The 25069-nt window shown below is 41.4% G+C and overlaps 1 protein-coding gene across 6 annotated transcripts in view; it reads left to right on the top strand.

Moving 5' to 3' along the window:
• The window catches only part of WDFY3 (WD repeat and FYVE domain containing 3), a 343927-nt gene that overhangs the window by 59157 nt on the left and 259701 nt on the right, over positions 1-25069 (top strand). For 5 of the 6 annotated variants that reach the window (XM_085897990.1, XM_085897992.1, XM_085897991.1 and 2 more), the window contains exons 2-6: positions 1855-1986; positions 9528-9712; positions 16304-16427; positions 18532-18641; positions 20123-20287. In XM_085897990.1, coding sequence (XP_085754116.1) covers positions 9536-9712; positions 16304-16427; positions 18532-18641; positions 20123-20287 — 576 coding nt within the window. In that variant the 5' untranslated portion in view covers positions 1855-1986; positions 9528-9535. Of the gene's footprint in view, positions 1-1854; positions 1987-5631; positions 5730-9527; positions 9713-16303; positions 16428-18531; positions 18642-20122; positions 20288-25069 lie in introns of those variants that run through there. The other variant, XM_085897994.1, reaches the window with a different exon arrangement.

The raw sequence follows: 25069 nt of genomic DNA, 5'->3' as shown, positions 1-25069 counted from the left end.
GTGTGTGTGTGTGCGTGCGTGCGTGCGTGCGTGCGTGCGTGCGTGCGTGCGTGCGTGCGTGCGTGCGTGCGTGCGTGTTTGGGCTGTGCGTGTTTGGGCTGTAACCTTTTGTTTTCACCATTTGAGCTTTTGTCATCTAATTTTCAGCAAAGCTTTATTATGAGAATATGGAGAAAACAAATTAAGAATTTGGTCAAAAGCTCAAAGGTACCGGTTAGCAGATGGAACAAGAAGTGGGTCATTCCATGTCAAATCATCAAAGAATCTGCCGTCATCTCTCAGATTTTTGTAAAACTTTGGAAACCAATTGGGACCCATGAAAAACGGCAAGAACTCAAATAATTTTACTAACAGCCTCTCAATTAGTGAGATACAGACTAACGAACTTTGGACTAATTAGCACGACGTCATGAATTCAAATGGCCATATCTCTAAAAGTATAACACCTAGAGAGCTGGTTTTGGTGTCATTTTAAAGGTATTTTCATGCCCTGTGAATTTGTCTGGGCAACATTTTCCTACCTCCAACCACAAAAAAAGTTATCACAAAATATAAACTTCAATCGTGAATCCCCAAAAAATGTATCCTTCAAATTTCCTCAAATTTATCCCAGAGGTACCTTATGATGTCAAGAAGCTTTCACATAAATTTTGTGATGGGCACTCCAATAGTTTCTAAGATATGAGCAATAATGTACATGTACGTATGGCATATAGGTTCGAAAATCAGCATTTGTAATGTATTATACAATCATTCTAACCTAGCCATGACAGGGAACACAGGGAACAACCATCAATTGCTTTGAAGTATCATATACTTTCATTTTCAACTGGGCCTGAGGGGAAGAAACAAGTGCTGCTGTTGCTTTATTGAAGAGGAAATTGAAAGCCTAAGTCAGGTTAGTGAACACTGTGTACTTGAACTCACTTATTGATTGTATAATACATTACAAATGCTGATTTTCGAACCTATATGCCATACGTACATGTACATTATTACTCATATCTCAGAAACTATTGGAGTGCCCATCGCAAAATTTATGTGGAAGCTTCTTGACATCATTAGGTACCTCTGGGATGAATGTGAGGAAATTTGAAGGATACATTTTTTGGGGATTCACGATTGAAGTTTATATTTTGTGATAACTTTTTTGTGGTTGGAGGTAGGAATAAGTTGCCCAGACAAATTCATAGGCCATGAAAATACCTTTAAAATTACACCAAAACCAGCTCTCTAGGTGTTATACTTTTAGAGATATGGCCATTTGAATTCGCGACGTCGTGCTAATTAGTCCAAAGTTCGTTAGTCTGTATCTCACTAATTAAGAGGCTGTTAGCAAAAATATTTGAGTTCTTGCCGTTTTTCATGGGTCCCAATTGGTTCCCAAAGTTTTACAAAAACCTGAGAGATGACGGCAGATGCTTTGATGATTTGACATGGAATGACCCAAGTCCGAATACAAAGCAGATGGCCTTTGCATTTTCAGATGCTTTCTAGTTATATTTGCTTTGATAATTATTTATGTCCTTTGCTTTACAAACCAATTTTGTTGTTATTTGACGTATCCACTTGTTGTAATCGGTGTGCGTCATGTTTTTATTTTTTTTTCTCCTTTATTGTGATATCTGAGCAACGTTCTGCGACTTTTAACTCAAACTGATAATTTGCCTGTAGTTATAATGGTGATTAACTTTGTGGTATAACCTGCTTTGCCAGACTAAAATGTATTAAAAATTGCTGAAGGCCAAACTTGGCTTGCAGTGTTTTTTTTTTGTGTTTTTTTTAAAACAGTGATCATGGACATTGCTTGACATTGCCTGTTCCAACCATGTTGTTTTCACCTCTGACTTGCAGTGTGTGGATCACACTTTGAATGAGGACATTCCAGAGGAGTCTGCTGTTGATGGGCAGTAGTGCATGCATCTTGAAGCCTGTTCCATCTCAACTGCAGCAGTTGCAGTTTGAGGCTCATTGGACATCAGCTGAGTATGAATGACTTTTATTGCAATTCAAACCTCATGTGCAGAAATGTTTATTCATATCAGTATTATGATGAATTTATTTTTCACAAAGGTTGAATCACCTTCAGTCCGGGAATTATGGCCGTGACACAAAATTGTTGTTGATTTCACAACATGATAAATGCCATGTGGTGTTGTTTTGTATTTGGTACCATTCCTCCATGAGGGCTGAGTGGAAAGGCACTGATACGAAGGTTTCATCAATCTCAAAGTTGATACATGTAGTACTAGCAAGATGCTGTGGTGACCAATGAAACTGATATGCGAAGTCAATGTCATATTCTGCAAACAAGTCTGCTACTAGGTGATAGATCATGGCATTGTGCCACTGAAAATTCTCATCACTAGAAGTACCTACTACCCACTCCCTATGGGAGTCACCAAGGGGTCATGTTGTTATCTTTTTGATTACTAATACCACAGCAGAGTTCCCATCTTGTTACAAGCATGCAACATGTTCTTCTGACACATCCCTTTATTTGGGCGGTGTATAGGAAACAGACTGCTGCCTCAATCACTGAGGCTTATCTTCACAAGAAGGCCTGTGACTGGGGGGTTGTAAGGGTCGGAAAGAGGAGTTGAAAATTCTCATACCTGCCAAACTAATTTTTATAACTATGTACTGCTTCTACTGGCACTACCTTTGTAGTGAGACGAACTTATCCATGCTTTTACTACTTTCTCAATGAAACTCTCCTGCTTTACTTCCATCATAACTCTCTTCTGCTTTACTTTTAAACAGTGGCTCCTCGCCCTGTCCGTGTCCAATCTGCTGAAAAAATGATTCTGCACTTATTTTGTCCATATGCTTCATCATCTTAAACATCTTTATCAGACCCCTCGCAATTCACCTCCTTTCCCATTTTAAAGGTGCTGCGTCTTTCAGCTGCACCTTATAGCTTAAGGCCCGGTCACACCTTGACGTTTTAGCCAGCGATGGCAACGTATTAAAATGTATGTAAAATGCTGGCTGACGTTGAACTTTTGATGTTTTTTTTTTAAGATTCGGACGTATTCATAACGAGTTGGTCGTATGCATAACATATTAGTAATGGACACAGAACGTTTCGTTGTGTCATAGATAACTTATACCAACGAATGCTAAACCTGTTGTCGGCCTACACAACCGATGCCCAACAATAGTCTAACTTCGGCATAGCGTGTTGCACGCATCGCCGACGATGTCGTGACGTAGCCTATTAAAAGGCTGACGCACAACGATTCGAATCATAACTGCCGTAGAAATGGAAGTGACAACATCGTGGTCACACCTTGGCGATCTTGCCAGCGTATGCCGACCTAAGAAAAATGTGTCTAAAACGTTGGGGGCACGTCAAATACGGTATGAGTAAGTTTGGTATACGTGAGTAGAACGCTAAAGTACGCTATCATACGTCGTAGTAAGTAGAGTACGTCAAGAAATTTTAAACATGTTCAAAATTTTACGACGTACTTGCTATATGACACACGTTCTGCATGCGATGGGGATAAGTTTTACACACGATATGTGGACGCTTACACACGTCCACAAAGGCTACTTATAAGCTACTCATAAGTCGAAACACGTCGCGGTAATGTCTTTTTTACGCGAAACTTATTTCTAACTTATGTTTGACGTGCTTTGAACCAATTCTTTACGTAGTCCCAACACACATCGACGTATGTAGACGTATTCCAATGACGTCATCCGGTCGATAAAAAAATAAATTAACGTGTTTCTAGCTTACAACTGCCATATAAAGACGTGTTCCCAGCGGTTTTGGGAATTGGTATATAAAAATGGTGTTCATAAAAGGGGAACCCAACAGTGTTTTCAAGTCCTTTTTGAGTCGATGTCCATGTCAGCAGTAACAGTATCAGTATCAGTATTAGTATTAGTATAAGTATTAGTAGTAGTTTGTTCATGTTGGCAGTAGTAGGTGAGTGTGAGGGGGAGGGTGTGGGTTATGATGGATCGTCCTTGCGTTTAACGATTTAACGATTTAAATGATAAACTCAACGATTTAAATAGCTGCATCTCCACTATTAAAAGTAGACGCTTGCGCTCAACAATTGGATTTTTTTTACACTCAACGACTTTTAAACGGTACCACTCAGCTATTTTCATTGTTTGCAATGAACGATTTAAATTGCTGTCACTCGCCTTTGTTTTTTGACGCTGGGGTTTGGAAATTTTAATCGTTTCTATTGAACGTGCTAAATCGCTCAAACCCCACTATTGAAAGTAGGCGCTTGCGCTCAACAATTGGATTTTTTTTACACTCAACGACTTTTAAACGGTACCACTCAGCCATTTTCATTGTTTACAATGAACGATTTAAATTGCTGTCACTCGCCTTTGTTTTTTGACGCTGGGGTTTTGAAATTTGAAGCGTTTCTTCTGAACGTGTTAAAACGCTCAAACTCGACTATTTTAAATAGACGTTGCCGATGGACAATTGGAATCATAGCCAAGCTAGACATCGGAGTGTGAACATCCTCGTCATGCCGAAGAAAAGTTTGAAGAATGCTGCAAATAAGTGTCCTGGCCGTGGCCGTGGACGCTGATGCAAGGACGATCCATTATACCGACGTCTTTCAGCCTATGAGTAACTTAAAAGTAACGTCTGTCGATATGTGGCAACGATCGCGTAACGTGCCAACAACACGTTAATCATAGGTTAGAAATAAGTTTCGGGTACGCTAAACATTACCTCGGCGTGTCTCAACTTATGATTAACTTACAAGTAGCTTGTGTTGACGTCTGTCAACGATCGCAGACCGTGCATACAACTTGTGGCCAGCGTAGCGGAACGTGTGAGTCATACGCCGGCATACGTTGTGAAATTTCAAGCATGAAAAAATTTGAGGACAACCAAAAAGTACAACGTTTAAAGCCAACGTACAACGACGTATGGCAGTGTTTTTCAGCGTGCTCTCAATGTTATCAAAACTTACCCATAACGTATTCAACGTGTGCCAGCGTTTTAGAAAAAAAATTCAAAAATCTGCATCCGTTGGCTAAAACGTCAAGGTGTGACCGGGCCTTTAGTCTGGAGAGGTCCTGGATCAACCTCGTTTATTGGTGCTGTACCCTCTCTTTGGCAACAATGTCCTTCCTCACATGTGTTCAAAACTGAACACAATATTCCACACGAGGTCTCACTAAATTATTGTCCAGTGATACCTCCCTTGGCGTTGTAGATGCGTTATAGAAGGACGCGATGCAAAGCGAAACGATGTTAAGAGGGATCTAATTTCCCATAGACTTGCATGTATTAATGGGGGGATGTGTTCTGATGATGATATGATTGGAATTATAACTTCCATTAGCATCTTCGATAGCATGATGCGGATTAATATACAGTACATAGATGCTAAAATAACACACATCTGGAAAAAAAATTACACTTGTAGTCAATAAAGTAACAGAAACAAGTTAAATTTAACACTCACCAGTCTTATTTCAGAGCTGATGTTGGTCGTGTTGATGCCTTTGCTCTGATGTGGCACCGGTGGGGTCAGTAGGAGTTGCTAGGGAGAGGGAGGGGTCACCTGAAACTCCAAGAACTCCTTCAAGGCCATCATTGACCACGGAAACAACCCTCCAGAACTTGTGTTCAACATCGACGAGATTTGCCTTGGAGGAGAATGCCTTCACGTACATTCATTTCACGGGAGAGGGAGGGAGGAAGGGGCAACATCCACGACCGATTCACCTGAATCAAAGTGCGTTGTCACCTTAATTTTTTGCTCCAATGTTATACTTCTGCAAGACACTGATTTCAGAAGCAACATTAACATTAGCTGGGTGTTTTGAAGCCATATTTATCATAATGCAATCACCTTATAACAGTGGAAAAAGAAAACAAAAGCAAGCACTATCATGCTACGATGCAGCGGGAGATTGGTGGGGGATGAAGAAAAATAGTGTGCCAGATGTTGCATCACTCGAACGGCGCGCTGCGGTTTTCTTTGTTTTGTTTCATTTTATATTTTTCATTGCATGGATGTGTTCATGTCGCTGAGATGTGTTTGCTTTACTTCGATGTATTTGTGCACCTTTTAAAAAAAGGTTTTAGTTGAACACCAATCGTTAAATTTCGTGGAAGTAACATTGCTGAAAAGTGCATCTTGCCCCTCGAGCTGGACTTCACTGCTTTACATGCACCCTAAAAATAATTTCAAATGATTCTACAACGAAACAACGCGAAGTGGTTTATTATGAAAACTATCTCCTTTGATTTATCATTGATCCCACTGGAAATATGACCTAAACCCCTATTAGCTTTCCCTGTAGCTGCTTGGCACGGTGTTGGCTGCTTACCCCCATATATACAGTATTACCACCCTCAGTTCCTTCTCCTGCGTGACACACTCCAAAAACTACCCCTTACATTATATAGTCCTTTTTTTCCATCATTCTTGTCAATCCCAAACATCTTACGTTTCTTGATGTTAAACTGCATCTGTCAACATTTTGTCCAATTCATTAAAGTAGCTAATTCTAAACCCTCCTGAATCTGATCATACCCCTCTTTGCTGTCTACCTTACATCCAAGCTTTTGTGTCATCTGCAAATTTTGAAAACCTACTCTTAACCCCACTATCCAAATCATTGATGTAAATTTTGAAAAATAATGATTCCAGAACTGATGATTCCTGAGGTACCCCCTTACTTGGATCCTCTCTGCTGGACATCCTCCCACTCCCAGCCACTCTTTGCTTCCTATCACTAAGCCAGTTTGTAATCCAGTTAGCTACCTGACCAGCCACTCCACAAGCCATCACCTTTGCTGACATCCTCCTATGGAGTAGCTTATCAAAAGCTTTCTGAAAGTCTATGTAAATAAACTGCATCCACTGCACTTCCCCCATCCTTCCAGTTAGAAAGTGCCTCATGAAACTCAAACAAATTTGTTAAATATGACCTCCCTTTGGTAAATCAATGCTGACTAGCCTCAGTTAGTGAGGAATTCTTCAAATGGTTCCCTCTCTGTTCTTTAACGAACAGCTCAAACATCTTCACTCCAACTGAAGTCAAACTAAAAGGTCGATAGCTCCCCAATTATTCTCTGGAACCTTTCTCAAGTAACGGTGTTACATCTGCTACTCCCCAATCCTATGGTACCTGTCCTGACTCCAGTGAGCTGTTAAAGATATTGGTTAACATCACGGTTATCTGATCTGCCATCTCCCTCGATACTCCAGGGTGCATATTGTCTGGCCCTGGAGCTTTTATTATTATCCCTTAGCTTTCCCAGCTCTTTCTTTACTTGCTCTACTCCAACCTGGATATCCTCTAAAATCCCTTACTCACCTCTGAGATAGAGACTCCAAGCGATTGGAAGTTCCCCTGACTGTTCTTGTGTAAATGTATAGAAGGGAATATATATATATATATATATATATATATATTTTTAATAATAAGCCTGCTTTCTCACCTTCATCATTCATCAATTCTCCCTTTGCTATTCCTCCAGGGGCCCACACTTATCTTAACCTTTTCTTTACCCCATATATACTTAATGAATGTTTTACTGTTATGTTTAATTTATTTTGCTGTAACCTTTTTAGATCATCTCTACCGAGATGACCTAATGAAACCGGACCAAATGTCAGCCGTCCATACGTCTGTCAACAATTTTTCTTTCCGATCTCGATGAAACTTAGTATGTGGGTAGAGGTCGATGCGTGTTGCACAACGATATAACTTTTGTCCGGGTTCAAGGTCAGGGTCAAGGTCACGAGGTCACGTAAGTTATAAAAATCGCCATTTTCAAAACCTATCTAGTCTGCCATTCTACAAGATATTTGGCAACTGTTTATTGATTACTAGTAGTAAAGCCCGGCGTTACTCGGGCTCGCAATAAAGCCTGGCGTTGCCCGGACTTTCTTGCAAATTTCCTGAATAGCTGTTAGGGGTTAGGGGTTAGCGGATAGCGGTTAGGGTTAGGGTTAGCGGGTAGCGGTTGGGGTTAGGGTTAGGGTTACCTGTTAAGGTTAGGATTAGCTGTTAGTGTTAGGGTTAGCTGTTAGGGTTAGGGTTAGGGTTAGCTGTTCGGGTTAGTGTGAGGGTAATTAACCCTAACACTAACACTAACACCAACCCAAACCCTAACCCTAACAGCTTGGCGTAGCGGAGGTAAACAGCGCCCGGGGCAAAGTGGAAATTTGCGTCCCCCGTAGGCCTTAAACTTGAGTGGATTTGAATGGAAAATCCCATAAGGGATATCGATTTATCGATTTTTTTCGAATATCGGAAGTGTTATGGAAAAACTTTTATGGCCAATGACCTAAATTGGACCAAAAGCCATAATCGTACTGAATTTGAATGGAATCCGTTGGAGTTTGTGAAAATGCATCAAAACGAATTTTGAGGGGCCTCTTAAGGAAGACAATAATATCATAAGTATATGTGCCAAATCTTGTTTCATTTCTTGCAGTAACAAAAATCTGATGGTGGAACAAAGAAAGGGGCGTGCCAAAATATTAATATAGATGATAGTAAAAAATATTATCTTGTATCTAACCGGACAGATTTTTGAATTTCCGTCCCGTTTGGCCGCCACGTAACCTGGAAGATGGTCAAAAACACCTCCCGGTACAAAGAAAACTTTTTACTTCCGATCTTGATGAAATTTGGTATGTGGGTAGAGGTCGATGAGTGATACCCAACGAAATATTTTTCCCGGATTCGAGGTCAGGGTCAAGGTCACGAGGTCATGAAAGTTGTGAAAGTCGCCATTTTCAAAACCTATCTAGTCTGTCATTTTAGGAGATATCTGGCAACGGTTCATCAATTATGACAGTAAAAAACATTATAGAGATGACCGTCACCCCCACATGGGGGTAATTTTCATCTTCTATTTTGGTTTGATGAATTATTTTCTATACAGTTGTGAATCAGACTGATCGAGCTCTGTATTTTGTACTTGATGAATGCCTTCTGCTTATGTTTGATAGTACTGCTTATCTCCCTGCTCATCCACCCTGGTATCTTTCTGCCTCTACCTTTACACCTCACTGGAATAGACATACTCTACAGTCCACACCCGACACATTTGCTCCTTCAAGGTTTCCCATTTCTATGATGCAGACCACACATTAACTTTTCTCAATCCACATCACCCAACTCTCTTCTCGTACCCTCTTTTGCTCTCATAGGGTTTTATTTAATCCTTTTTTTTCTCTTTAAGTCTCCTTTCCAGCAGCATTTTTGTGCACTTCCATTGTTATGCACATCACCTTTATTATGCAGTCAATACTTTCTTTCAATTTGATTTTATGATGAGGATTGTGAGTCACTGAAGCCGCATTCACAGCCCTGAAGGTTTACTGCCATGACTTTGAAATCATGTACCACGTAGTCGCTTGAGTCTTTGATAACCATATTGCAATAAAAACAACAGGTATGTTAGAATTAATGTATGTAACTCGCAGAAAAGGTCAACCAGTTAGACATTTATGAATAATTTGCAGATTGTTTTGAGTATCTTGTGTGGCTGTGATGTGGGATCTGTGCAGGCAGCGAGATGAATGTCGTAAAACGCTTCATACGACAGCGGACAGACGAGGGCTCGCCCCAAGACAATGCTCTGGGCCTCATGCACCTGCGCAGGCTCTTCCTGGAGCTTTGTCATGCTCCTCGCCCTATCACACAAAGGGAGCAGGAAGAAAAGCTGTACGTAATGCTGCCAGTTTTCAACAAGGTAGGATCCTGAACGGTGACCTTTGGAGTGTGGACAGAAATATACTATTTAATATCCGTCCTTTGACTGTTTAATTCACACCTTTATTTTTTGGGTATTTCTCTGAAATATGCTCATCGAGTGGGTCCTGGTGTCCGCCTGTATGTATACGTATGTATGTACGCCTGTTAACATTTGACTAAACCAACTTCTTCTCACAATCTACCTGAATGATATGAACCAAATTTGGGATGATGCATCAGGGCAGCAAGGTCTCATGGGGTTGTGCTCCCCATCCATATGTACACCCTCGACAGGGGATTGAATGGGTGGGGGGGGGGGGGTTGTCCCACATATTGGTATTCTATTCAAAAATCTTCTTCTCTGAAATGGCCAGACAGATCCAGACCATGCTCTAACCTTAAGTTGTGCTCCTCATGGCCGTATCTCCCTCAGAAAGGGGACAATGAGCCCCTCCTCAAATCCCTCATTTTCACTAAAACGTCTTCAACTTCCTGACTCTCCCCAACTACCTGAGTTATACAGAGCAAATTTGGAACAATGCATCAGGACAGTAAGGTTTCATGGGGTTGTGCTTCCCATCCATATCTGCCCATTTAGATGAGTCAAAGGAGGGGGGTGGGGGGGTTGCCCCAAGTTTTGGTGTTTTATTCATAAATCTTCTCAGAAACCAACTCAGAATCTTCTCAGAAATCTCAGAAAAACTGGCCATCCAGAATTGTGACCATGCCCTAAGCTTTAAGTTATGCTCCCCATGGCCATATCTCCCCTGGAAAGGGGGCCATGGCCTTCCTCCCACAATCCCTCAAAACATATTTTCCTCTCAAAGTACATGACCGATTATGGACCAAATTTGGTGCGATACATCAGAACAGTAAGGTCTCATGGGGTTGCCCTCCCCATCCAGATCCGCCCCTATAAGAGCCTGACAAGGGGAGGTTTCACCAAAAATTCAGGTAATTTATTTAAATTTTTTCTCACAAACCTCCAGCCAGATGCAGACCAAACTCTTCATGAAACATGAGGACCATGCCATTAACTTAAGTTGTGCTCTCCATGACTGTATCACATCAGGAAGGGGGGGGGGCAGCCCACCTCATTACAATTGCCGCAACTTCAGTTAGTTCCTAGGACGCTCACCACAGTCCTTTGGGATGCTATGGAATGGAGGACATTTGTGAGTCAAAGCACTTTGGCGTGTAATTTGAAGTGCAAATATGTGCTGGGACTCATTCAGTGATGTGTGTGTAGCTCTGGCACGCTGCTAAATAGCAATGCTCAAATGGAGCCCAGTGCGCGTTCATGGTCGGAGAGCGCTCCCAGAAACCCGTGCTCAATATAAATCTTGGAGCTCTGTTGTGTGGCTGAGCCCGGGAGCAAATTATGCTATTTTCAGCTCTGGAGTCTGGTGGGGCAGGGCTACTCCTCAGAGTGGCATCTGCACGCCAATGAGGATGCTCAGAAATTCCTGAAGGGCTTTTTGATTCGATTTCTGGCTCCTCCTTCGCCCAGGCGCAATAAAATAGCAACAGAGGTTCATTCAGACGGGAGACTCACCGATCCGACGGATTCAACGATCCGATGGACTCACCAGGCTCGAGCCGAGTGCCAGTCACTAAGCGAGAGTGACAGAGATCGAGCCAAGCGAGCAGTCACCGAGTCGTTACTGGGGAGTTGCCGGGTCATCACTGGGTCATCGGTGCTCGATTTCTGCTGCGTTCCACAGCCAATACTCATTACCATTAACATTTACAGACTCTCTCACACACCGCAGTAAGCTATCATCTTACATGCCTGTCTCTCCCATCTACTGTTTCGTCTGCTGATAATGCAAATCACTTAAAGAACAATTACTGATCTGCACTCCTTCACTCCTCCTCTTCTGCAACACATTTGCATGATATTTGCACCTCCCACTCACACACCAGAGGCATCCCCAGTTTTCTTCCCTTCTCTTCCCTCCTATGTGACTGGAAAGCATAGGTCTGTCTGCCAGCTTCGCCAGGTATTGAACAAAATCTAAAAACCCTCAATTGCCTATCTTCTTTGTGAACTTTCTAATTTCCTTGGGTATGTGCATGATGGTGCCTGCAATGTTTGTAGAAGGTAAGAATGTGAAAGTTCTTTACATTGGTTTAGCTCTGCTCTGTGTCTTCTTTTTGTATCTGATTGTATTTCTTTTGCCACATCCAATGAATCCTTGCTTTACCTGCTGAACATATTGTAATAAAACCCTTCATTGTGACGCATGACCTTTCCACACCATTGCTTATTAATAAATTGCCTTTGTCAAAATTTACCCATCCCGTTTTGTCGTTTCCTTCATTGGTCCAGTATGGTCTGCACGTTAGTTTATCCGGGAAGTTCTGCCCCACTAATTTGCCCTTGTTAGCCAGCGCACGCTCACTATATTGCTCGGCAGTAATCCGGGTGTTCACTGAGGGCATGAGACCCCAATTGGTTCGGCCATCCACAGGTAAGGTATCATGTGAGGTAGTGTTACCCTGCCAGGATTGGAAGTTCATGGTTGTTCAGCAACCTGCCGGTGTGCGGAGTTATCTGTGCCCGGCGGCTTCAGGACCGGGTGTTCGGGAAGGACCCGAGTGTTTCCCCTCGTGGCGAGCCTCGAACCCCGAGTCAGTAACAATAATTATACGATGTATACAAGTGACAAAAAAGCATTTTAATAAATGAAACAGCATGTCAAGATGGAATTATAATAAAAACAACCAAACAAGGGAGGAAGGAATGATGAAGAAATTGTTTTGTTTTTATTTGTCCAATTCCTAAATATTTTCATTATCGGTGTCTTATTTCACAATATTTCTTTATTTCTGTCTTCATACATTTAATCACAATCCATTGTTATAGGGACTTGAATTTTTACAAGCCATGTTTAAATTTTGATTCCTACACTGTTTCTTTTGACGTCGTTGTTCCATCACAATCCCACGAAAGAAGTAAAATGGCAAAATATGTCGTGATGGTAATCCATGAGGATTGTGGTGTCGTAATGTGGTGTCATTCCTCCCTTGTTTGGCTGTTTTTTGAGATTTTCCCCTCTGTTTTTACATTTTTTTTAATGTTTTTTTCTTCTTGTTTTATTAGTCTCGCCCCAAAGGGGATGTGAGACTATTGCAGTGCCCTTGTCTCTGTGTTTGTGTGTGTCTGTCTGCTTGTGTCTGCATCTATATTTGTTGGTTTTAAAATGTTTTTCTTTGCAACCACTTGTCCAATTGTTGCCAAACTTTAAATATAGGAGGGACTTCCCATGGAAAATATTTTATTACTAATTCTGATGTCATAGGTCACATGGTATGGCAGCCATTTTTTCTCCGAAATTTGGAAATAATTTTTTCCGAAACCCCTCAAGGAAAAATTTTTTAACTTGGCATATGTCATCAACTCCCCATGAGGTGTATATGTATATATATATATATATATATATATATATATATATATATATATATATATATATATATATATATATATATATATATATATATATATATATATAGTGATCACAATCATGTTATTGGTGAAGTGGTATTCCAGACATAATTGGTTGAATTGAAATCCTTATCCAAAATTCTGAAACATCATATATCTGATATATGAACCGATGTGAGTGAAGAATTAAATTTATGACGTTCATAACCCATCCCAAAAAACTGTGACATAATTGGGTGCATGGATTATAATTAATGTGATCTGCTGCCGTTTCCTTTCAGAAGTATCGTCATAACAGACCCTATGCTGGAGGAGGACCTGCATTTCCCAAAAACTTATAGTTCCTTCCCATGTTTTGCATCGTACTTTTTATCCTACTTGATTTTAGGTTTTGCATTCATAGCATAATTAATGTGTGCCGCAGACTTCTTTCTCTCAGGGTTAATGTTATAATGAGCATGGGAGGAAGGATACATGGGAAGCTGTTGTTCGCTTTGAGTCAGCCCAATACTTGGCGCACGAGGCTGCGTTTGTTCTTTCTTTGTTTTTAATATACTGTGTTGCAGTTTATTCTGGGTCCTTTTGCTTCGTAAATTATGCATTTTGCAGTACCTCGAAATCAACGTTGCCTTGAAATCCACCTTGCAATTCACTGAAGACATTATGGCAGGAAATGAACTGCGTGTAAATGGCCTTCAGCAGCTGGAGGTATATTGTGGTTGTATTCTTTTTATTTCATCCAATTGCTTTTTATGTGCTCATCCCATCCACAGTGGGAGATGGGGTTTTTGCACTGGTGTGTGTGTGTGTGTGTGTGTGTGTGTGTGTGTGTGTGTGTGTGTGTGTGTGTGTGTGTGTGTGTGTGTGTGTGTGTGTGTGTGTGTGTGTGTGTGTGTCCGAACAGTAACTTTTTTTTTATCATTTGAGCTTTTGTCATCTAATTTTCAGCAAAGCCTTATTATGAAAATATGGAGAAGACAAATAAATAATTTGGTAAAAAGGTCAAAAGTCAGCAACACATAAAATCATTTATTCTCTTCCAATTGACCTGAAATTTTAATAATCATTTGAGCTTTTGTTATTAAAATTTCAACAAAAGCTTTATTATGAGAATATGGAGAAGACAAATTTAGCATTTGGTCAAAAGGTCAAAGGTACCGTTTAGCATACAGAAGAAGAAGTCATCCTAATACAAAGCAGACGGCCTTTGCATTTTCAGATGCTTTCTAGCTGTATTTGTTATCGTACGGTTATAATACCCAAGCGTCGATGTTGCTTCCTCTTGTTAGTCATTGTAATCGCTTCAGCCATTGTTTTGCTTGACGGCCAAAATTGAGAGACAGAAGTACAATTCAGCGATTTTGCAAATCTCCTGATTTGGTACTTTAATGATACTAGTAGAGGACCCGCCCTGTAGGCGATATTGTTCCAAGCATGCAACATGTTGTCTGACGCATACCTTTATTTGGGCGGTGTATAGGCACCTGACAGCTTTGTATACGCAAAAACATACCCCCAGTTACGTGCATGAAGCCAAAACATACCTACTGCTTATAATTCAAAACACCTCACTGCACTGGAAAACGTGGGGACAGGAATACTGTTCTGTAAATGGTGGAGACTTGTAATACCCTCTCCCACCTGGAGGCGGCACTCCACGATACACATTTACATAGAGAATTTGCGTCCTGCTTCCCCCCCCTCACCCCGCCCCCCACCTCCAAGACCACTGGCAAAGATAAAAATACCCCTATACATTTATTGGGTCATGCTGATCATATGTAGCAAGTCCGTACTGTTTGTAATCAGACCAGTAGCACGACAAACACACACATAAACAAACACACAAACACCGATCCGTGAATTACAGAAAGTATATTCTGACATATTTAACAGTCTTGGTTCTGAAAGCACTCGAGAATGAAAGTTGTGACTTTTAAAGGCTTATTAATTCACTGAAAAGCCATAGTGGCTTATGAGCGTATCATTTTGTACACGTTTTTATGTCTGCCATCAAAAGTGGACAGAGGTTATGTTTTCACCTCTGTCTGTCTGTCTTTGATTGTCTGTCTGTGAGCAGGATATCTCAAAAAGTTATGGACGGATTTGGAAGAAACTTGGTGGACAGTTTGGGTGTGTGACAAGAATGAATTTGGTTTGATTTTAGTGAAGATCCAGATCCGGATACGATTAATTTTTAATTGCCTCGTGCACACAAAGCAAAAAATGTGGTTAAGCAAAAGGTTCACTTCTGTCTGTCTATCTGTCTGTATACAAATGTCAGTTTCATGAACCTGTAGTATTGCAGTACTTTTGCTCTGCATTTGACCCGATCGCACATGCACAGAGTTGTGAGATCCTTTTTTTAGTCTGTGTGCCTGTCTGGCAGTCAAACAGAATTGAAAATAATTCCAAACAGGAAACTTACTCTTTTTAACGATGTCATAAAGGGCACAAACACCAGGCACGAAGAACAAATGTAACTTGTTCAATAAGGTGGTGTAAAAAAGGCTGCATCAATGGCGGTAAACTTCCAGAATTTCTTTTTTTCTCTGACCTTTAAATCTTTATTTTATTTCAATTGCATTATATACTTGAACACTGGAGAACACAAATCGCTTTCTTGCCACTTCCAAAAACCTCCAGTTTTGCTGTACTGTGTTGGACATATTAAATAAGGTGGTGTATAAGACACTGCGTCAACAGTGGTAAACTTCTGGAATTTTTTTTTATATGATCTTTAAAATCATTATTTTAGTGTACATGCACAGAGATTGAACAATCGTAAATGAACACGGATGTCATAACGATTTATGTTCAATCTGAAGCTGTTTGTGTGATGCATTGAAAAAGTACACTTGGAGTAAAAGGAGACTAAGAATACTGAAAGAGTACACAAAAAGGTAATTGTTTGTTTGCATCATCTGAGGACTGAATAAAAATAGGTTTTAATAGATTCAGAGAGCTGCTACTGAACCCAAATGCTTGAATTTTTACTGCTGGACTTGCATAACAAAATTTTAATAAAGCAACTTCCAATTTTATTTGTACTTCGATTTTTGAATTATAAGTGTTAGTGAGACTGTAAAACACAAATTAAAACGGATGTGGTCTAATCATCCACTTCGACATGTCCTGCAGGTCTTTGCTGATGCACCTCCAAATACTATGGCAGAAAAATTTGTGGACTTGCTGCAATTTGCTACCCACGTTTCACGACTCATGGTGACAGAGATTCGGCGGCGAGCTTCCAACAGGTCCACAGGTCAGTCAGTCTTGTGTCGAGACTTCCACATTTGAAACAAGTTTATCCATAATTGACCTTCATCATCAAAACATGGAGTGAATTTTACCGATTCAGTTGTTTCATTATCCACTGTGATTATGCATGCTGTATCACATGCAAACCTTTTCACCAATTTCACATCTGATGGACTTAATTATGAAATTGATGATGATATACGAGTACATGGAGATATGCAAGGAAGTTAAATACAGGAGGAGGTCAAGAGGCTGATCAAGCCTGCACAATTGTGCCAAAATCCAATTACCCCCTATCCCCACCGCTGCATGCCCATCAAACTCATTTTATAACTATCTACTGTTCCTGCTATCACTACCTTTGCAGAGAGACTATTCCATGCCTTTACTACTCTCTGAGTGAAAGACCCCTGCTTTACTACCATCCTAACCCTCCTCTTCTTTACTCTAAAACTGTGTATCCTGGTCCTGTCGCTGTCAGTGTACATTCTGCTGAAGAACTATTCTGCACTTATTTTGTCCATATTCTTCATTATCATTATGTTAAATATCTCAATCAGATCCTCTCATAATCATCTCATTTCTAATGTGATCCTCATAACTTAGTCTCGCTAGTCATGATGATACTCTTAATGATATTGAAAAAAAATGCTCAATCAAACCTTTCATTCCATTTGTTTCTTACTTTCCCACTCTGCTTTAACAATAATACTTTGTACAATTACAATTTTGTATCTAATCTCTGGATATTGTTTAGACTTTATAATTACTCATAAATATATGTTAGACTCATAAACTCATAAACTCATAAATATAATATAGATATAGATTGAGTGTTCAGGAGAAAGAGGATGCCCACATCCTCTCCACCAGGAATACTAACTTTGGGCATGAATCTGTAATTTGCTCATTGTGCCAGTGATAAACTTGTCCACTCTTTGTCCAAAGAGGGATCTGTTACATATACCAGCTCATGCTTACAAATGGGTCCCCATATCTTGTCCATCCGAGGGACTGTACATATTTTGTGTTACAATACCCTGCCTGCGAAGCACCAATCCTACAGTTTATTGTCGGCTGAGAATCAAATGCAGACTAGGCATCTGAGAGGCAGGTGGCACTACCTCTGCCCTATCCTGTCAGACCGTTTGTACTTGCATGCAAAGAGCTGACAGGATGGACTAGTGGTATGTACACTTGTCCCTAAATTGCCTAGCCCTGGTTTGAATCCCGACCCAGGTATAAACTGTCATCCTGGTGTTTCACAGGCAGGATGATTCATTAGTGTGTGCCGTCCCTCGGATGGATGTTAAACTAGGCATTCCGTCAAAGACATTAGTTGGTCAACGCTAAAGATCCCACAGTATCCTTTGTGAAAAGGAGGTGAGCTATCGCAGGCACAATGGCCAAGTTGCAAATTCCTGCCCTAACTACTGCAAGAGGGTTGGCAAACCACCAAGCATGACCCTTGCCAAGAAACTGCTTTGGCAGCCCCAACGCTCCTTCACCGAGTGTGATATGTCGGATCGGAATGGATCCAAAAGTTCTTTTGAGATGTCACCAAGTTTTTTTTTATTGTTGTTATTTGTTGTTGTTGTTGTTGATGTGAATCAAATGAGTCTTTTATATTGCATCAAAAAAATCTATCTTTGCTTTTTTTTTCTTGCTGTCTTTTCTTTTTGTTAATTTCCTTTTATTTTATCTCTCTTTTACTCTTATTTTCTCTTTCTTTGTCTGTCCAGGAGAAGTGAATTCTTATAAAATATCTTTTTTTGTATAGGTAAGGCTCACTTGGCTGCGCCTGGATGGGTTTGCCAGTGGAATAAAATATCCAGTGGACGTAGCAGCTGAAACTTTATTCCCATCCAGGTTCCTCCTAATGAGTCCATCTTTGCTCTTTGCTTATTTGGGTTCCTTCTGATGACTCCAATGTAGTTGTTGGTCTTTCATTTGATTTAGATTACAATTTCCAATATGAACAAAATATACTAATCCACACTTTCTTCTGAATATGAATGGTTAACAAGGGTTTTGTTTTGCGAGTTCATCAATGACGAGCACTGCTTCAGCATAGCTCCCTACAACTTGACCGTTTCACGTTTGATTAGAGGCTGCAAGCTGTGCCATCGTCCAGTTCCTGGAGATTCACCAGAGCGAGGAAACCAGTCGGGGCTGGATGCTTCTCAAGACCATCAAGCTGCTTGCTTCATCTGGCCAGGTTTGTCTGTTGTACCTTTTTTGAATGTTAACTCGAGCAACATTTAATGTCACACAATTCTTCAATCCCTGAGGTGGTTTCCTCCTTGAGAGCATCCCGATCCTCCATGCGCCTCATTGCAGAACCTCTCACAACACATTCTGTTGGTTTATTTGTGTTTTCTATTTTTGTAATACTGGTGTAGTTGCAGCATGGGATGAGAAAATTTGTAAGTTCCTGGAAGTGTTGGAAAGTAGCATGTTTTATAAGCTTGAAGAACAGAATTGTCGATAATTTAACTGTGACTCCACTGCCGACTTCAAAAAACCAGCCTTTGCTCAAATTCTACACTCAGTTGCACAAAAACCCAATGCAGTGATACATGTGTTCACTTGATGAAGTGTCACTCTCAGATAGTTATCCAGGCTCCTTTTTTCTCTTCAAGCAGAAAGAGCAAGTCATCCATCACAAAAAAAAAATAAAATAAAACTTCAAACCGTGAGCCAGAAACAACAATGACACAGGCCGTTCCTTCATTCTCATAAACGACGACTGGATTGGGGCATTGTGTTTATCTATAAATGCGCATAAGAAATCGAGAAATTATTAGAATACAGTAAGTCATCACTATCCGGAAGTCCGTATGTTGTTTTGTTACCCTTAATGGGGAACGCGGCTGCAAATCTCTTCCCCATCGGCCATGCCCACGCAGCAATGTGTCTTGTCATTGGTTGGTAAATAAATGGCCATAACTTTGGAAGCACTTTTACAATTAATATCAAACCTTGAAAAGGCACATACTCAGGTCCCCAGCAATATAACTGGCAAGTTTCAATTAGATCGGACCAGTGGTTGTCGAAAAACAGCTGTCACACACGCACGCGCACACACACACACACACACACACACACACACACACACACACACACACACACACACACACACACACACACACACACACACACACACACACACACACACACACACACACACACACACACACACACACACTGCAAGAATTATAGATAGATGAGTGCATGTCTAAATTATGTACAATAAAAATACATCTACTTCAGTAAAATACGTGTCGGCATCTATAAAATACGGACGTAAGTTCGTCTATAAAATACATACGATTGGAAGGTGGTGAATCTATACAATAAAATCAAAAATGTGTGTTTGCCCGCTGTATGAACATAAACATATGTTGTCAATGCATTGTACACACACCACACAAACACGAAACACCACACAAACATGCAACACCACCACACAAAACAAGTACTGGCAAGGGTCTGATTGCTCTTTCGAGTTTTAATCTGTATTCGAGAAATAAAGTATAATTTTCATATATCTGATTTTTCTTGCTTGTATTGCATGCACTTTGTACAACTAATTTGAATAAAATAAATACTTGATGTTCTGCCAAGGACAGAGGTGCTGTCTAAGATGGCATGGTCTAACCTTGGATACCCCTGTGGATGTTTATTTTTTTTTTGCAGAAAACTGTGGACTGCATGACGACGATGTCGCTGCCATCCACGCTCGTGAAGTGCCTCTATCTGTTCTTTGATTTACCTTCCACTGGTGGGGCAGGAGTAGAACCACTGCATGTGGATGCTGCTGCCGTGGAACGCCGAGCCATGTTGCAAAAGGTGTTTGGGCAGGTATGCTGCACATGCCCTTTTTTTTTTATTAAGCTGTTAGGAAAGAATAAGAGTTTTGTAGCTTTACAATAATGAAATGGAACACTTCTTTAACATATTATGGGCATAAAGGGGAGTGGGAATGGTCGGGTAGGGATTAATTGAGAATAACTGGGACATTACTTGTTGGGTGATTGTGTCACCCCCCCACAGTAAAACAGTGACTTTTACACACACACACACACACACACACACACACACACACACACACACACACACACACACACACACACACACACACACACACACACACACACACACACACACACACACACACACACACACACTCTTATACTTACACTGTGAGTTTTTACTGTGAACCAAGAGTGGTGGAAGGGGCATTTCACTGTCTCGGATGGATGCACTTGCTCTTGCATGGCCTTATTATAGTATAGATTAGTGCAGGGAAAGAATGGGGGAAGGGACGTTGCGCTACCTTGGATGCACACATGCACTCGCTCTTGAACAGCCTGATTATAGCATAGAAGATAATGCATGTCTAACTGCGAGTCTCAATGAGAATGTAAATTAAGTGAAACTTGTGAAAAAATTTTTTGTAACATGGATTAGTTGGTATTGTTGTTTCAGTCATTGTGGCTGTGGTTGTTTGTGTGCTCCTTCCATCTCCATCACACTTTATTCTAAATGGTTCTTGCTGTCAAAGAATAATAAAATGGCAGCAATTCGTACAAGGCATTTTTGTGATTAAATGGACTTTTAAAATTTTTTATTCCAAGTAAGTTGATGACTACTTTTTATAAATGGATATAGATAGAAGAGTCAGAAATAATCGCAAGGATCCGCATAACCTCCATGCTCAAAGCCCTGCTTGAGAGAATGCCACACAGTTATTTGGGTGGTGTATGAGGCAACAGACTGCTGCCTCAATCACTGAGGCCTATCTTCACAAGACCTGTGATGCCGATCTTCAAAAATCCTTTTAATTATCATTTTTGTCATTTATGCTGAAGGAAAAACTTAAAGGGAAGGCATGGCGATTGTGAATATGACAGCTCTGAAGATGTCTTTGATTTCGCAAAGCAGTATGCACCAACATGGCCGGAGTTGAACTCTCAAATCTGTCTCCCTCCTCTAAATCCTGGTAGCATCTAGTTAAGTCTGTTTTAGTCTGTTCCGCCTCCATCCCCTCCCTTATCTCAAATAGCCGCACACCTGACACTGCACGTGAAAAGGCTGAATGCCTAAACTCCATGTTTGCTTCTAAATCTTGTGTCCCAAACCCATCGCTTTCTGAACCCACCTTACCCAGTTGCACCCAGCTGTTCCAGGACCCTGTGTCCTTTTCTCCTGACAAAGTGGAGAGCTTGCTGTCAAACCTCGACTCAGATTCTGCAACCGGTCCAGACGGCATCAGCCCATGTGTCCTAAAAACATGCTCTGCTGCTCTTGCTCATCCTCTCTCTGTTCTATTCACACTCTCATTTGCTCAAGGTCATCTGCTTGGAAATCAGCAAACATTACTGCCCTGCACAAAAAAGGTGCAAAAACAGATCCCTGCAACAACAGACCAATCACCCACCCTTCTCCCAATCATCAGCAAGGTTATGGAACTCCATCATCGCTTCAGACATTAAATCCTTCCTCTTCTCCAATAGCTTGGTTTCTGATCATCAATTTGGATTCAGACCAGGTCACTCTACTTTGGAAATGTTGTTTCTGCTCTCCCAACAATGGAGGGAGATCCTCAATGCCAGGCAAGAAATCAGAGCCATCTCCCTAGACATATCGCGTGCCTTTGGTGCGGTCGGGCACCTCGCCCTGCTCACCAAACTCTCTTCCTTTGGTATGCAAGGACATCTCCACTCATGGCTCGCAGACTTCCTCTCCTGTCGCAGTCAACGTGTGGCCATAAATGGAGTTCTTTCATCCCCTCTTCCTGTTCAGGCTTTAGTTCCTCAAGGTAGCGTTCTGGGCCCTGTTCTTTTTCTGGTTTTCATCAATGATCGCTCCGACTCTCTGGAAAATCCTCTATCTCTTTGCTAATGACTGCACCCTCTGTCCTGACATCCCTCATCCTTCAGACAGGCAGGCTGCAGCCTCCTCCCTCCCTTCAGACCCTGAAAAAAATCACAAACTGGTCAAACACTTGAAATATGTTTTTCAATCCTGACAAATCTCACACTCCCATTATTTCTCTCAGAAAGGATCGTCTGGCAAACCTTCCAATCCCCTTTCTTAACAATCCTCTTGAGGATGTTCACTCATTCAAACTCCTGGGTCTCAGTCTCTGCCATGATTTTTCTTGGGCAAACCATATTTCAACGTTTGCCTCCAAAGCCAGCCACCAACTGGGCACCTCCATTGTTCAAAGTTCTTCCTTGGCACACCTGAACTCCTATCCACCGACGAGGCTTTCATCCACAGTTTGATGGAGTACTGCTCTCCCCTCTGGGCTGGCTCCCTTGCCTCACATCTTGCTCAGCTTGATACCATGGAAACTAAGGCCTTTAAGATTATTGGAATCTCCTGTGATGAAGCTAAAATTTTGGGCTTATCACTTTGCCATCTCAGACAAGTCGGTGGTCTCTCTGTCGTCTTCCGCCTCCTTTCTGCTCTTTCCATGCTTTGTCTCCCTCTTCCCCCCATGTTTCTGCAAGGCTCACATGGTCCACCAATTAACCCCCTTCTGGTGAAACTACCTAAATCCAGCATCACTGCTCACCTCCACTCATTTGTTCTTCTTTTTTTCTGCCTGTGGAATCAACTTCCACATTCCTCTTCAATCTCATTCTTCCTTCCAGGTCTTCAAGATAACTGTTCAACACCTTCTCAGATCATCTCCAACCCAAACCATGATTTGTTTTTTAAACCTTGTTAACCCCCACCCCACTGCAATCCCTCCTCCTTCAAAGTTTCTCGTTTTCCGTGCAGGGAGCTTCCGTCTGTGTATATCTTGTCCAATCCATGCATCCTCTTCTCCCCCCTCCCCCATTCCTCCCCACACCCATTGTTTGTCCACCTCTCTCTGTCTTGGCCTTCGACTCTGTTGTTGGTGTTTCCCTCCTCTTTCTCTCTCTCTCTCTCTCTCTCTCTCTCTCTCTCTCTCTCTCTCTCTCTCTCTCTCTCTCTCTCTCTCTCTCTCTCTGTCTCTCTCTCCTGTTCCTTTTGTCCTGTTGCATCCTGATCCATTCAGTGTACTAGTACTAGATCTTCCTCGAGCCTCGACTATGTATACAAAAAATAAAGATGATATGATAGGTTTGAGGGAATGGATAGGGGTGGAAGGGGAGGGGGAAGGGGGGAGGAGGAGCAAGGAAACAAACACAAAAGTTGGCAATTTTAACATTTTGCATTCATAATATATGTCCACGTCACCAGAAATAGTCCTGCAGTTGCTGGTTTTGACAGTGTTTAGCATTTAAAAAAAAAATAATTCACAGAACAGATTGGAGATCTCTCCAAGGGATCTTAATTGTCCATCATCCCTCCAAATAATTGTGTATCATTTTATTATGCTGCAAATTCTAACAGACGTGGGTTAAAGCAGTTTTTGTTCTGAAGAAGTGTTAACACCCAAAACGTCAACTTCTTGCTTCCGAGGGCAGTGAGCCGACATGAATCAACGTCCTGTTCATTTCATCCACTGTTCTCACATTACATACATCACCAGCCAATCTTCGGAAATGACTTTTTTGTTTTTGATGCCTCATCAGAAAGACAATGAGTAATGCTTCAGTCACATTTGGCTAGGTGGCCGTAAGGTCTAAAAATCTACGGTCACTAGCAATTATAGGGCGGCCGCAGTATTTCCACGGTCACACAATGTAGCAGTCACATATGTTTTTATTTTTTGGGGAGCCGCACGGGGGTATTTAGAAATTGTGGAGACCGAAAACGTGGGGAGTGCCATACAGTCTTTGATTTGATGTCGCACGGTGACCTTAGGGCGTCCCTGCGGCGGCCATAGAATTTTCAAGGCAGACGCAAGGTCGGCTCAAGGTGCCCACAAGGTGACCGCAGGGGGGGCCATAAGGCGAACGTGGAAATCGTGTGGCCACCGTAATTTTTTGGGTGTTGGCAAAATTCATTTTTCATCGAGAAGAGCCTTCGGAAAACGTACGAATAACGTGAGCCCACCGTACACCCTACGTACGGTCGACGTGGAACACATCTACGTCATGGCTACGGCTTGTCAAATTGCTATGGCCAACCTAGAAATGAAAAAAGTTATAACTCCGCACTTTAATTCCATGGAGACCCCTACGGCCTGTAAAAGATAGCCATACGGCATAGGGCCACCCACGAGGCCACCTCAGAAACTGTGCGGCCGCTGCACGTTTCTGTCAATTCAAGGGGGGGGGGTATGGCCGCCGTATCCTAGCCGAAGAGCAAATGTGACTCATGCTTTAGAGGTTCAAGCATTTTTGAAAATAAAAAAAAAACAATAACTTTTACCTCGTCATCACGTGCAGTTCCAACTTGTACAATTTTCCACATTTGCTTGAATATGGACAGCCATCATACGTGTGGGTCTAAAACACTTCAATGCAAACGCCAGTGGTATTTACGGGTGTTGTGTATCAAAAGCAGCAAAAGAGACAAACTAATAACAAATAAGATTACTCGATAAGATGGAAATTGTGAGCAAATACAGACAAAAATGTCAAAATAAAACATTAAAAAAAAACTTCACAACATTGTCAGTTTCGTGACTGGAGTTTGGGACAGGGTGAGAGGGAAACTTGAGAGAAAAATGGAAAAGAAGCACAAACATGCATTGTG

This window comes from Eptatretus burgeri, chromosome 10 (genome assembly GCF_056783735.1).
Source record: "Eptatretus burgeri isolate ZD-2024b chromosome 10, Ebu_testis_v1, whole genome shotgun sequence".
Taxonomy (NCBI): Eukaryota; Metazoa; Chordata; class Myxini; order Myxiniformes; family Myxinidae; genus Eptatretus; species Eptatretus burgeri.
This window is presented reverse-complemented; position numbering and strand designations above follow the sequence as displayed.